Source organism: Juglans regia, chromosome 11 (assembly GCF_001411555.2).
Source record: "Juglans regia cultivar Chandler chromosome 11, Walnut 2.0, whole genome shotgun sequence".
Taxonomy (NCBI): Eukaryota; Viridiplantae; Streptophyta; class Magnoliopsida; order Fagales; family Juglandaceae; genus Juglans; species Juglans regia.
In genome coordinates this window covers 10,111,527-10,124,248 of record NC_049911.1, presented here as the reverse complement: position 1 = coordinate 10,124,248, position 12,722 = coordinate 10,111,527, and the positions used below count along the sequence as shown (strand labels likewise).

Sequence of the window (12,722 nt, the reverse complement as noted above, 5' to 3'; positions counted from 1 at the left end):
AGCAAAATTCGTTCAACGTATTTGTGAGATGAAAAATCCTACTCATCATCCTCACACTATACATAATTTTTTAATTTTTAATTTTTTTCTTACCAAATATGTAGTATATGGTTGATGAGTAGAATAACTCAATTATTTTCAGAAGAATAAAATAAAAATAAATGTAGTATATAGTATATAAGAATGATGAGTAACAAAACTAGTGTGAGATTCACTGACAGAATCTCCTACTTTGTCATATATAAGCCACGTGTACATCCACATATCAAAGGCCTTTGTCATCAGGGGTGGTTTGTGGCCACAACAAATCCCACTAGGGTTGGCTACCACAAGAAAAGGGGTGGCCGCCCCCACAAATCTGGTTTGGTGTATGTGTTTGTGTTTTTTTTTTAATATATTTCAAATTTAAATTATTTTCTTTTAAAAACTTGCTTTTGTTTTTAAATATATTCTTTTCTATTTTATAGATTGTGATACTTGTTGCGTTTAAATGGTTTATGAACCATGTGACAGGGATTCTATTATTGAATCAAACCAGTACACAAAGGAAGAGTCAAAACAACCGAAATTAATATTACAAGAATGAAAAAGTCTATCAAAAAATAATTGGTGTAATGGCTAAACCAGGATTATTTTTCGTATGAGGTTTCTTTGCATTAATTACTATTTATTTTCATATTTTATATTTATAATTTTTTTTTCATAAGATATAGAATGTGAGATAATGAATAGTGACTGATGCATAAAATTTTTATTTTCGTATATATCCATTTACTTTAGAAAAATATTTTTTTTTTTGATTCGAAATGTTTGAATAAAACATGATTTGGTTTTTATGTTAGATTATAAAATTATTTTATTATAAAAAGAGTAGTATTTGTTATAAAATCAAAAATTTTATATGTCTCGTTTATTTTTGTAGATAAGATGAGATAAAATAAAAGTTGAAAATTTAATAAAATATTATTAAAATAAATTTTTTAATTTTAATTTTATATTAAAATTTTAAAAAATTGAATTATATATTTTATTTTACGGTTGAGAAAACAAATAACCGTAAGTATGAGCTTAATTTTACAAAATATTTAGTTTAAATTAATTTAGTATTAATTTAACAAGTCTATTTTCCCGCGCCCTCTGTTTAATTCGTGCTGTTTTGCATTTCTCATGAGTCATGAGTCATAACTGCAGAACTGAGAAAAACAAAAGCAAGTGTGGGGACAAAACACTCATCCAGAAAGTCCAAAACTACTACACCAAATACCTTTTTGCACTCGCCGCTCGCAGAGTCACAGTTGCAAGATCCTCCCCACCTCCATCACCAACCCCCAACCACTCTCTCCGGGAACCGAGCCAGAAAACCCCAACCCAGAAAGCATTTTCTTCTTTTTTTTTTGGTAGTTTCCAGGATCTGTGTAGTGGGGTTTCCCCACTCTGTATTTCCCAATGCATGAATCTTTCTGGCGTTCCCAACCCAACAACATGTTCTGTTTCTTTAAACTTCTCCTCCTCGTCCTTATCTTCTTGATCTCTTTCTTGGGTGCCCATTGCTCCAGCCGTGGCGGCCGCATTTTCAGCTTCAAGATGCATCACCGCTTCTCTGATCCGGTCAAGAAATTTTCAGAGACCGCCGGATCAAGGCTCTCTCCGGCCCCCGCGAAGGGCAGTATCGAGTACTACGCTGATCTCGCCGACCGTGATCGCATCCTCCGCGGCCGCAAGCTCTCTGAACTCCACGAGCCGCTTGCTTTCTCCGACGGCAACGCCACTCTCCGTATCAGCTCCCTGGGATTGTATGGTTCTATGCCTGTTGTGCTGTAATCTGTAATTTCTTTGTTGATCTTTTGTGATCTTTTACCTCTCGTTTTTTCCGGGTTTTGTGGAGGTTTCGTTCAGTTTGCATTACACGACGGTGCAGTTAGGGACACCCGGAGTGAAGTTTATGGTAGCGCTGGACACTGGGAGTGACCTGTTTTGGGTTCCCTGTGATTGCAGCAGATGTGCCCCTACAGAGGGCACAGTTTATGCTTCTGTATGTTCTCTTTCTCTCATATTTAAGCCCTGAGAATATTCGTTTTTTAATTTTTTTTATTTTATGGGGAGGGGCAATAAATTATTTGATTCCTTGGAGAAGTCAAGAGATTTCTATAGTATTTAGGGGTCTGATTTGATTCTTGACTAAGCGATAAGCCTTTGTGCGTACCCATATGTGTGTTTAGGGTGGAGAAAACTAGATTAGGTAATATCTACTTTTTGCTTTCAAAACATTGTTTTATTTTCTTTTTTGTTTTCACTTGTAAAAAAAAAAAAAAAAAGATTCTCCCTTCTATTTTCTTTTCATGAATGCTTTTTTGCTGCTCTTCCATTGATTTTCAATGAAAGCAAGTTACTCTACAGGATTTTGAGCTTAATATATACAATCCTAAAGGGTCGTCAACGAGCAGAAATGTTACTTGCAACAACAGTCTGTGTGCACACCGTAGTCGATGCATTGGAACATTCAACAATTGCCCTTACATGGTCTCTTATGTCTCAGCTGAAACATCTACATCTGGGATATTGGTAGAGGATGTTCTGCACTTAACAGCAGAAGATAGTTATCAGGAACTTGTTGAGGCATACATCACATTTGGGTGAGTTCTATGATTAGCTCAACTTATCTGAACTCTTAACCCTATTCCGGCACCATTATTTTGATGAGTGCTTATTGGAATGTTCTTATTTTCCCATTTCTTATTCCCCCATATCTCCCTCCCGCACACCTATTCAGAGATTAAGATACAACATGAATTCTACAGCTGTGGGCAGGTTCAAAGTGGTTCATTTTTGGATGTTGCAGCTCCCAATGGTTTGTTTGGGCTTGGCATGGAGAAGATATCAGTTCCTAGCATTTTATCTAGCGAAGGTTTTACGGCAGATTCTTTCTCCATGTGCTTCGGACATGATGGAATTGGAAGGATCAGTTTTGGAGACAAGGGTAGTCCTGATCAAGAAGAGACCCCTTTTAATCTGAACCCATCGCAGTAAGTGGTAATTTCTTTGTTACTTTGTGCCAATTGTTAATCAATCTAGATTGATTATGTTTTCTCTGATAGAGGTTTTTATCTAGGTCTTTTTGTCTTTTATTGTAGCCCAAACTATAATATCAGTGTTACTCAACTTCGAGTTGGCAAAACTCTAATTGATGTGGATTTCACTGCTCTTTTTGATTCTGGGACCTCTTTTACATACTTGGTTGACCCAACCTATGCCAGGCTTGCAGAGAGTGTAAGCATGTAAAATGATTAAATTTATTTTACTTGCTTTTTATACATTATATATGTATCGAGTGCTGGAACTTAGCAGTTTTATATTCTTTGCCAGTTCCATTCACAGGCACAAGATAAGCGGCATCCACCAGATTCAAGGATCCCTTTTGAATATTGTTATGATATGAGGTTCCATTTAGTTATATCCATACTTCAGTTTTGGTTTCTACCCTCCATATCTAAAGCTTTTTTATTTTTATTTTTTTATTGTGGGCAGTCCTAGGGGCAATGCTAGTTTGATACCTAGCATGAGTTTAACTATGAAAGGTGGAAGTCAATTTGCCATCCATGAGCCCATAATAGTCATCAACAGTCAGGTACTGTTTTGATTTAGTTTTTGTTTGGTACTTCAGTACTATTTTATTTTTGTTTATTTGTACCTAATACAAAATATCTTTCCTCCAATTGATATGCAGACTGAACTTGTTTATTGCCTTGCTGTTGTCAAGAGCAGAGAACTGAATATAATTGGACGTAAGTCTTCTATATTGCATTTGACAAATTCTTACAATGAATTGGGTGCACGTTATATTGTTGCATGTAACCTGGGCATAACAAGTTCTTGTAGTGCTGAAAATTTAACTGACCAAATAACAGGCATACACGGGTTTATTTTTTGCATAGTACCCCATGGTAATTATTGATGAGAGGTCCATGTTGGATTTCCCAATGAAACTAGCTAGAATTTTGATCTCAATTAGGATCAGTAGTATGCTTCCTTTTGTTTATCTATTTCTCTATGAACTCTGCTTGCTTATAATTCAGTAATTTCGTCTACATGCAGAAAACTTAATGACTGGTTACCGTGTTGTATTTGACCGAGAAAAACTTGTCTTGGGCTGGAAGAAGTTTGATTGTAAGTGTTGCTCTCACGTATGCTTATATTGTTGTTTCAGGTTTTGATCTATAAGCTTCTCAATCACCCTTTGGGCCCTTATGCAGGTTATGACAAAGAAGATCACAATATATCTCCAACAAAGCCTCACGGTACCACGGTGCCTCCTGCTGTTGCCGTTGGACTAGGTAACTCCTCTACTCCAGAGTCTACAAAAGAGACCGGGAATAGTTCCCATGGTTCGGCTGCATGGCCGTTGTTCTGTAGTCATACTTCTCTGACTTACTTAAGATTTCTCATTACATTGTTTCTGCTGTTGTAGCTTTTCTATGATCATTTTTTTTAATACCAATTTTAGTTTCTCGACTGTAGTAAGATTCAGGTCATATCCTTGTATCATATGTTGATATAATTCGCCCCCCTTTAAGATTCCCATTACACTTGCTCACGGGTATGCCAGAATATCTCTATCCTGTCTGGTGTCTGCGGAATGTGGACTTTCCCATTACATTAACAAAATTAATACACGGTTGCCATTTCTGCCCTACAAGTATTTTCCCAATTGTTATCATTATCATATGACTTTCATCATCTAATGAAATCATCAGATGATGGACTCGTATGCCTTAAAACTTCATCCCTTCCTTCAAAAAAGCAGATACAGATGTTTCTTGTGCAGTTAGATGTCCAGAGAATTCAAGTAAACAAAAAAAAAAAGTTGTGCCATTTTGTCAAAATTGTTTTTTTCTTCGTATTGTGATTTTGTTTTCCATTCTATAATTACTTTTAGGACTGACTGTCATGTGGATGTGATATTTGCTCAAATTTCTGCCGACTCTTGAAAGTCTCTGTAAAATTAGCACCAATTTCGGTCAAGTAAACCCTTTAACGTAAAGGGACCATCGTTATCATTAGGTAGTGGGGGTGCCGCAGTTTTGGACCTCTCTTTAAGCTAAAGTAGAGTCTTTGAAAACCCAAGTTCGGCTAAATTTGAGTACATCAAGTGGGAGGGAGAAATGGGTCTTAAAATATCTACTAATAAAAAATATTTATTATTATCTATATGAATCCTTAATTGATGTTATAGACTTGAACTTGAGGGTCTCAATTGTGTGAGAGAAAATCGGTCTTACAATATCTATCGTTTGCTGTAAAATTAAATGAGAAATAATATTTACAGTTATCGGATCTGCCGTATAATTTTTTTATAAAAAATAAAAAATATTAAATTTATATAAAAAAAATTAATTTTTTTAATAATAAATTTTATTTTTTTAAAATAATTATTCTGTATCCTTCTCTCACTTGAAGTCTGCCTGCCCAAATACTTTGAGGGGACTTATTTTCCTGAAAGAACTGATGAAGATCATTTTCTAGGTGTCGTGTCGTGTCGTTACAATTACTACACCCAAGTGGCAAGTCTTTTCTTTGCTCCTTTTTGGTCAAAGCGTAGGACGTCTCCGAAGCTTCTTGCACTCATGCACAGAGGAGAAAGGAGACTAGGCTCGATGCCATTTTATTATTATAATTTTTTTTAATTTTAAAATAATAATAATATTAAAAAATAATATTTTATTCAATTAATCTAAAATCATTTTATTTCATTTTTTTAAACGCTCTCCAAAACTTCTTGAAAATTCGGTACGATCCATCTTTTAGATAATATGTTATGTAAACATTAGACTTATTTCCTTAAAACATATTTGATAAGAGTATGAAAAATATTTTCTATAAAACTGCCTTTTAGTATTAATAATTATTATAATTAAGTTATGTGATTCTTTTGAGCGTTCAAAGTGGAAGCATATAAGAAAAAAGGAAAATACAAGTCATCATAGCATAATTAATATTAATTCAAAAATGCTAAAAGGCCCAAAAGTGTATCTCGAAATTTTGTTATTTATTTAATGATTAAAAAATTATTTTTTAATGATGTTGTTAATTTTTTATTATTTTTTAAAATGTTTATGATAATTAAAAAAATACATTAAAAAAGGATAAATAAAAAGATCAAATATACTTTTCGCCACATACATTCGAGACAAATTTTTGATAAATATATAGTTGCTCATATTAATTACGCCAATACTAATTAAATTGAAGTGGTTGGAACTAAAGAAACAGTGGGTGTTTGGCACGTGGTGGCCCGCTTTCTATTTTTTCTTTTTCTTTTTTATTTGATGTTGGTTTCTGCAGCGAATATGAACGTCAACCGCTGTGCCAACTACCTCCGACCATTCTGTCCGTTATTTTAACATTTTTATTTTATTTTATAGAAATGCCCCTGCATTTTGTCTCTATAATTTATATATGCCTCGCCGGGTCTTACATATTTTCAGATTGGCCCAACTTTCTCTCAGATGTTTTCAAATTTTCTGAAATACGATGTTGTAATACAATAATAACCTATATTAATTTATAAGGAAAATGCTAGTTTGATACTTAAATTTGACATTCTTTTTTATTTAATAGTTAAGAAAGTAATTATTAATGTATTAATATATTTTTTAAAAATATTTTAAAATGATAAAAAAAACTAATTTCAACTAGCAATCACTTTGAGCAGTATCACACAAATGATAAAGTAGTACCGCTCAATTTATAAATGTGTTTTTAAATGATGGAGAATAAATATAAATTTTAAAATAGATAAATTTTATATAAACCCTTGAAATTTATATATTTGAATTAGTATTTATCTGAAATACTACAAGAGAAGAGAAGAGAAGAGAGAGATGCAAATATTTTCTGAGGGAAGGGGACTTTCAACAGTCGGAAATAAGAAGGTACCCGTTTTTCTTTACTTGGAATAAATGAGGTTTCCGGATCACCCGCGGTTTTATCTTCGCATTCCATTGCTAGAGAGCGACCTTTGACTTCTGGAGCATTCACCCACCAAATATATAGTTAGGATTAGGACCTCTCTCTCTCCCTCTCCCTCTCTCCTCTGTGTGTGTCTGTGAGAGTGCTTTGTATTCTTCTTCCGGGCAAGAAGTGGGAACGCGTCAACTTCCTCAGTTGCTTGCCAGTCTATAATACCTTCACATTGGTTCATACTATGTCTGCCTAAAATTCACTTTTCCTCATATATATATATATATATATAGAGAGAGAGAGAGAGAGAACTCTGATATTACACACTCTGCAACAACGACAACCACCACCTCAACCTCAAAGCCATGGCTTGGCCTCCTTTTACTTCTACGACTTTATGGGTACTGTGCGTTTTGTTTTTGGGTTTGGGTTCCCGGATCTGTTATGGGTTCGGGCCCACGTTCGGTTTTGACATTCACCACCGATTCTCCGATCCAGTTAATGGAATTCTCAGCGTCGATGACCTCCCGGTGAAGGGAAGCGTGGACTACTACGTCTCCATGGCCCACCGTGACCGCTTAATTCGCGCCCGTCACCTCGCTGCCATCGACGGCCAGTCCTTGCCGCTCACTTTTGCCAATGGAAACGACACGGTTTTGATCAGTTCTTTGGGATTGTACGATCCTTAAGCCATTCCTTATGTTACCATGTATATGTTATTAGTATTTATTTTGTTTGATAGAATTTTAGTGACCTTTTGAAGAATTTGGATAATGATTGTTTGGTTGCTGAGAAAGTGGAGAAGAGAAGAGATAGGAGTTTTATGTTTTCTGTTGCTGGATGATAACGGGTCTTTTAACTTGTTAGACGAACCCAATAACTTAGTTGCTACTACTTGACGTGGATTTTACTTCTATTAACCTCAAAATCCAATAATTATAGCCTTTTCTTTTCTTTTGCTAAGTATTTACTCAACTGGATTTTAGATGGGAAGGAACTGTTTGGTAGCATTTTTTTTTTTTTTTTTTGTCACTTCGATTTTCTTGCGTTTCTTTATAATTTATTATCGGAGACGGAAAATAAGTTCTTAAAGCGTATCTTTCTATGTGAAAATTATGGATATTTTTGGTTTGAGATTTCCCCTAATTTTCTTGCTGATCAAACAAGGAATGAAGGTATATGTTTTTCTTCTCCAGTTCTCCCTGACACTTCTCTTAACTAACAATTTCTTTCAACGTTCTTCTTGGTGTTTCAGTTTGCATTATGCCAATGTATCTGTAGGGACACCAAGTATGTCATTTCTTGTGGCATTAGACACTGGTAGTGATTTGTTCTGGCTACCATGCGATTGTAAGAAAGACAGTTGCATTGATGGCTTGAAGTCATCATCATCTGGAAAGGTATATTATACGAGACGTGTTGCATGTACTTAGAAAAACAAACTTACAAATTGATTTGGCTTATTTACTTCTATTCGTGTGTTTTTATTTACTTCTATTCAGCTTAGTTATGTGTCACTCTGGTATAGCCTTCATGCTTAAGACTCATATTGACTTTCCTGCCGCTACTTTTTTGAATCTTCATAATCATGCATCTTTGTGAAAGGAGAGCATTTGGATGAAGGGGAAATTAAGTCTAAATTTCCAAATCATTAACGACTACATTTGAAATTATTTAGTCTTTTCTCAATATATATCAAGTTTTCTTTGCCACACCCAGAAAATTCTATTTATGCGGGGTCTATATTAGAAGCTTTTATTGTTCTTTAACATCTGGATAAGTCAGTTAAGTGCATTTTGGCTAAAATCTTATGGTCTAACCTACACAACCTTAGATTTATATTGGACTTGTGTTTGCCATGTATTTGGTTGTTTTGGTGGATTGCTGGTGAAAAAAGCTTTCAAGTCCTGAATTATTTGATAATTACTTAATTCTTTTATCAAGCAGGAAATAAAACTAAACATCTACAGCCCTAATACTTCATCAACAAGCAAAAAGGTTTCCTGCGACAGCACCTTTTGCGAACAAAGGCCATGCTCATCAGCAAATAGTAACTGTGCTTATGAAGTTGCATATCTTTCTAGTAACACCTCATCCATGGGGGTCTTGGTAGAGGATGTTTTGCACTTAGTTACAGATGATGATCAACCAAAAGTTGTTAATGCTCAGATTACTTTTGGGTATGTTTCTTCATTACCTTGTGACCAATAACATTCGGGGGAAATATTTGGAAACTCTGGCTTTTAGTAATATCAAAAAAATTTACTAGGTACAGATGGCAAGCTTCTGAAATCAATATGATACCAGTGTTATATCATTAGTGATATCAATTTTTAAAACGGGATTATAATTAATTTTCTGATAAAATGACAAACTATGGAGAATGTGATATTTTGACAAATGTTAGATTGGATGGATGATAGATCTAGAGTTTGGAATGGCTTTTTCTCCTCAACTAGGAATGATTCTGTCAGGAGTGAAGAAGTTGTATTTCCTTGGTCTTACAGGGAGGTATCAGAAACCTCTAGAGGGGTCAGTGATAAAATCAGAAACATATATGTCCAAGATTTTAAACAATCATCAACGCTTTTCATCTCCTTCATTGATGGTTAACATAACTTTGTAATTTCTTGAAGTTGCCTCTTGTTTTATACCTAGTATTCAGATCTGTTTAGCAGATTTTTGTTATCTGTGGCCTTTCCAATCTGACCTCTTACCTTGTTGCAGTTGTGGTCAAATTCAGACTGGCACTTTTTTGTCGGGTGCAGCACCAAATGGTCTGTTCGGGCTTGGCATGGAAGACATATCTGTTCCAAGCGTCTTAGCAAGAAATGGGCTAGCTTCAAATTCTTTTTCTATGTGTTTTGGAGATGATGGGATTGGGAAGATCAATTTTGGAAATAATGGCAGCTCAGAGCAAAGAGAAACTCCATTCAGTGTTAGGCAATCGCAGTAAGTTATTTTTTGTTTTTCTCCCTAGGGAACGGGGATGTCGAGATTTGAACCCCGGATCTGACCCTTGAAATGCTGGGGTTGAGTCCAATTGGTCCAAAGGCCACTGGCATCTCTTAATATCGCAAATGCTAATGGGAAAGCTTTGTTTAGTTTGGCAAGTAGACTTATATGTGATCTGAATCCCATGCTACTTGTAATCCTTGGGAACTTGTTATCAGCCCAACTTATAACATCAGCATCACTCGAATAACTGTGGGAACCAGTGCTTCTGAGCTTGAGTTCAGTGCCATATTCGACTCTGGTACATCATTCACACTCCTGAGTGACCCTGCTTATACTTTTATTTCAGAGAGTGTAAGTTCTTTAAATAATGCTGTTCTGTGAGATTAATTATTTGGAGTTATAATTTTATGAGATGTGATTATCTTTGATTTACGTTGTTAAACAGTTCAATTCCCAAGTCCAAGAAAAGCGGCATTCACCTGATTCTGAGATCCCCTTTGAATATTGTTATGAACTAAGGTGATGTAGTTTGGATGTAACCCCTTTCTATTTTGTATTAATTTTGTCCCTTCAACTCGAAGGTGCTGACTTCCACTTTATATGCAGCGCAAATCAAAAGAACTATACAATTCCTGATATGAATCTGACAATGAAAGGTGGAGACCAATATTTTCTCAATGATCCAACTGCAGTGGTCCAAACTCCAGTATGATCTCACTTATAAAACTTTAATTTCCTATTCCTACCCAACTTATGCTAAAGTTTGATGTTATTTTCTCCAGAATGGTGGATATTTGTATTGTCTGGCTCTTCTCAAAAGTGAAAATATAAACATCATTGGACGTAAGTATCAATATCTTAGTTACTTGTCTTTATCGAGGAGTAAGACTATTTTTGTTTATTTTAAAACTTGTTTCTATTAATGAGGACACATTTTCATGTTTTGTCATTTTGGAATCTTGACTTTGCATATAATTTTTATAAGGCAACTAATGGAGATACCATCTTGTTGTGGAAATTCTACATATCCTTGCTTTGGTTGAAACTCTTTCTGGATTGATGGAATTGGTTTCTTGGGTAGAGGGAGCGTGATCGGTACTTTAAGCATTTGGGTGAATTGGTCAGATATCCGACGTTTAGTCGTCCCTCCCAGTTCAGAAACTAGAAATTTAGAATTCTCAGACTTGACTTCCTTTCCTAACTTATAGTCACTCTATGATGGTTAAAAATCAATATGGCCGGGCACATCTTCAGTAGTCTCTAATTTGGGGAGAGATTTTATAAAGCAATGTATTATCAATGTGTGGATTCAAATCACACTTATTTAATCAGACACTATAATTTTTGCAAGAGAAACAATGAAAATTCTTTAATCATTGTATCATTGAACAAGTTCGGAACTTTAAATCCTCTATTTCACTTAAAATTGATATTCAAAATATGGAGTATTTCAGTCATAGTATTATAAGAAGGATGGCCAAGCGAAAATATTCCATATGTTGTATGAAATGGATTTATTTTATCCATTTCAAATTTAAAGGAGGATCTTATTCCTTGCCACTTATACCTGGATATTCTTGTCCCGATGTATAACTGAAAGCCATTATGTATCCTCACATATTTGAATTGAAAAATTGCCACTTACAGCTTGAATTTATTTATTTTCATCCAGAAAACTTCATGGTTGGTTATCACCTAGTTTTTGATCGTGAGAAGATGGTATTGGGTTGGAAGGACTCAAACTGTGAGTGAAATTCCTGTTCTTTTCCTTTCTTTTTCCTCAACGTGCAAATTTTGCTTCCCCTGGTGTACTCTTTAAGTGGTTATAATGAGGCTTGCTGTCATCAGGCTACAATGCTGAGAATTCGAACATTCTGCCTACCACACCATCACACTCTCCTGCTGTTTCCCCTGCTCTTGCCGTCAACCCGGAAGCCAAACAAAGCAGTGGTAACACTTCTCCTATACCTGTGGCGAATCATTCACCCAAGTGGAAGTCCTTTACTTGCACACTCACGATTCTTCTTGTTTCATACTTAGCTATTGTTTGATCATTCTTTTTATATGCTGAGGTTTTCTTGACCCCCCCATACAGAACCCCATTTGGAGGCATTTTCTTTTCCTTTTGGCACACAAAAAGTATTGGAAGCCTTGTTTGTTGGCTTCCTGTTTTTGGTGTTTAGTGGCATTAATTTGAACATTGGATTATACGTAATATAATTTTTTTTTGTTATTATTATTATAGGCAGAAACAGTTGTTAATTTCTGAGTTTAAATTTTGTGATTTTGCAGCATTGCTATTAATTCCATTTTCCAGGCTGAAATAATGGATATCTCCTCTTTTAGATACTATTAAAGATTTGGAAAAATAATAATATTCAGCAAGCTATCTTTCACTCTCTATCAATGCAGGCAGAAGGTGGAAAATGGGATTAATTAATTTATTTTTTGTTGTGCATGAATGTATACTTTTTATTGATAGATCCCTCTCCTTAATTAGAATTGTTTTCTTAACGTTTAAGGGCATGTTTGGATGCTTAAAGTATCTCAAAATTTTATGAATAATGGTGAAATAGTTTGAGTGAAGATGTTTTATTAGAGTTTTTGAAAGTGAATAGATAAAGTTGAAAAGTTGTTTAAATATAATTTTTTAGTATAATTTTTGTTTTGTATTTTGTAAAAGTTATATTGATTTTTGTGTTTGAGTAATTATTATGTAATGATTAAATAAAAAGTTTAAAGTTTAAAATTTGAAATAGAGAAATATTGTGTTTGAGGAATGTTTAGGTCAAATTTTTCTTCTTTTA

The 12,722-nt window shown here is 34.7% G+C and overlaps 2 protein-coding genes across 2 annotated transcripts; both read left to right on the top strand.

Annotated features, from left to right (window-relative positions):
- The first annotated feature begins 1,205 nt into the window (after nt 1-1,205).
- LOC108997641 (aspartyl protease family protein 1-like) lies at nt 1,206-4,607 on the top strand. The gene is made up of 10 exons (XM_018973998.2): nt 1,206-1,793; nt 1,897-2,032; nt 2,398-2,633; nt 2,799-3,023; nt 3,132-3,267; nt 3,364-3,437; nt 3,526-3,625; nt 3,725-3,782; nt 4,093-4,164; nt 4,251-4,607. The coding sequence occupies exons 1-10, from the start codon at nt 1,447-1,449 to the stop codon at nt 4,463-4,465; spliced, it is 1,599 nt and encodes a 532-aa protein (XP_018829543.1). The 5' UTR covers nt 1,206-1,446; the 3' UTR covers nt 4,466-4,607.
- Nucleotides 4,608-7,075: 2,468 nt separating this feature from the next.
- On the top strand, nt 7,076-12,186 carry LOC108997682 (aspartyl protease family protein 1-like). Its single transcript, XM_018974036.2, has 10 exons — nt 7,076-7,633; nt 8,213-8,357; nt 8,905-9,137; nt 9,685-9,909; nt 10,131-10,266; nt 10,361-10,434; nt 10,522-10,621; nt 10,698-10,758; nt 11,588-11,659; nt 11,764-12,186. The coding sequence occupies exons 1-10, from the start codon at nt 7,323-7,325 to the stop codon at nt 11,964-11,966; spliced, it is 1,560 nt and encodes a 519-aa protein (XP_018829581.1). The 5' UTR covers nt 7,076-7,322; the 3' UTR covers nt 11,967-12,186.
- Nucleotides 12,187-12,722: the final 536 nt, after the last annotated feature.

Bases quoted from the DNA above. Each gene is read 5' to 3' on its own strand.
- LOC108997641 (XM_018973998.2), top strand. From the start codon at position 1,447: ATGCATGAATCTTTCTGGCGTTCCCAACCCAACAACATGTTCTGTTTC. The intron at 3,626-3,724 runs GTACTGTTTTGA...ATTGATATGCAG, and splicing joins TAATAGTCATCAACAGTCAG to ACTGAACTTGTTTATTGCCT. The intron at 4,165-4,250 runs GTAAGTGTTGCT...GCCCTTATGCAG, and splicing joins GGGCTGGAAGAAGTTTGATT to GTTATGACAAAGAAGATCAC.
- LOC108997682 (XM_018974036.2), top strand. From the start codon at position 7,323: ATGGCTTGGCCTCCTTTTACTTCTACGACTTTATGGGTACTGTGCGTT. The intron at 8,358-8,904 runs GTATATTATACG...TTTATCAAGCAG, and splicing joins AGTCATCATCATCTGGAAAG to GAAATAAAACTAAACATCTA. The intron at 10,622-10,697 runs GTATGATCTCAC...TATTTTCTCCAG, and splicing joins CTGCAGTGGTCCAAACTCCA to AATGGTGGATATTTGTATTG.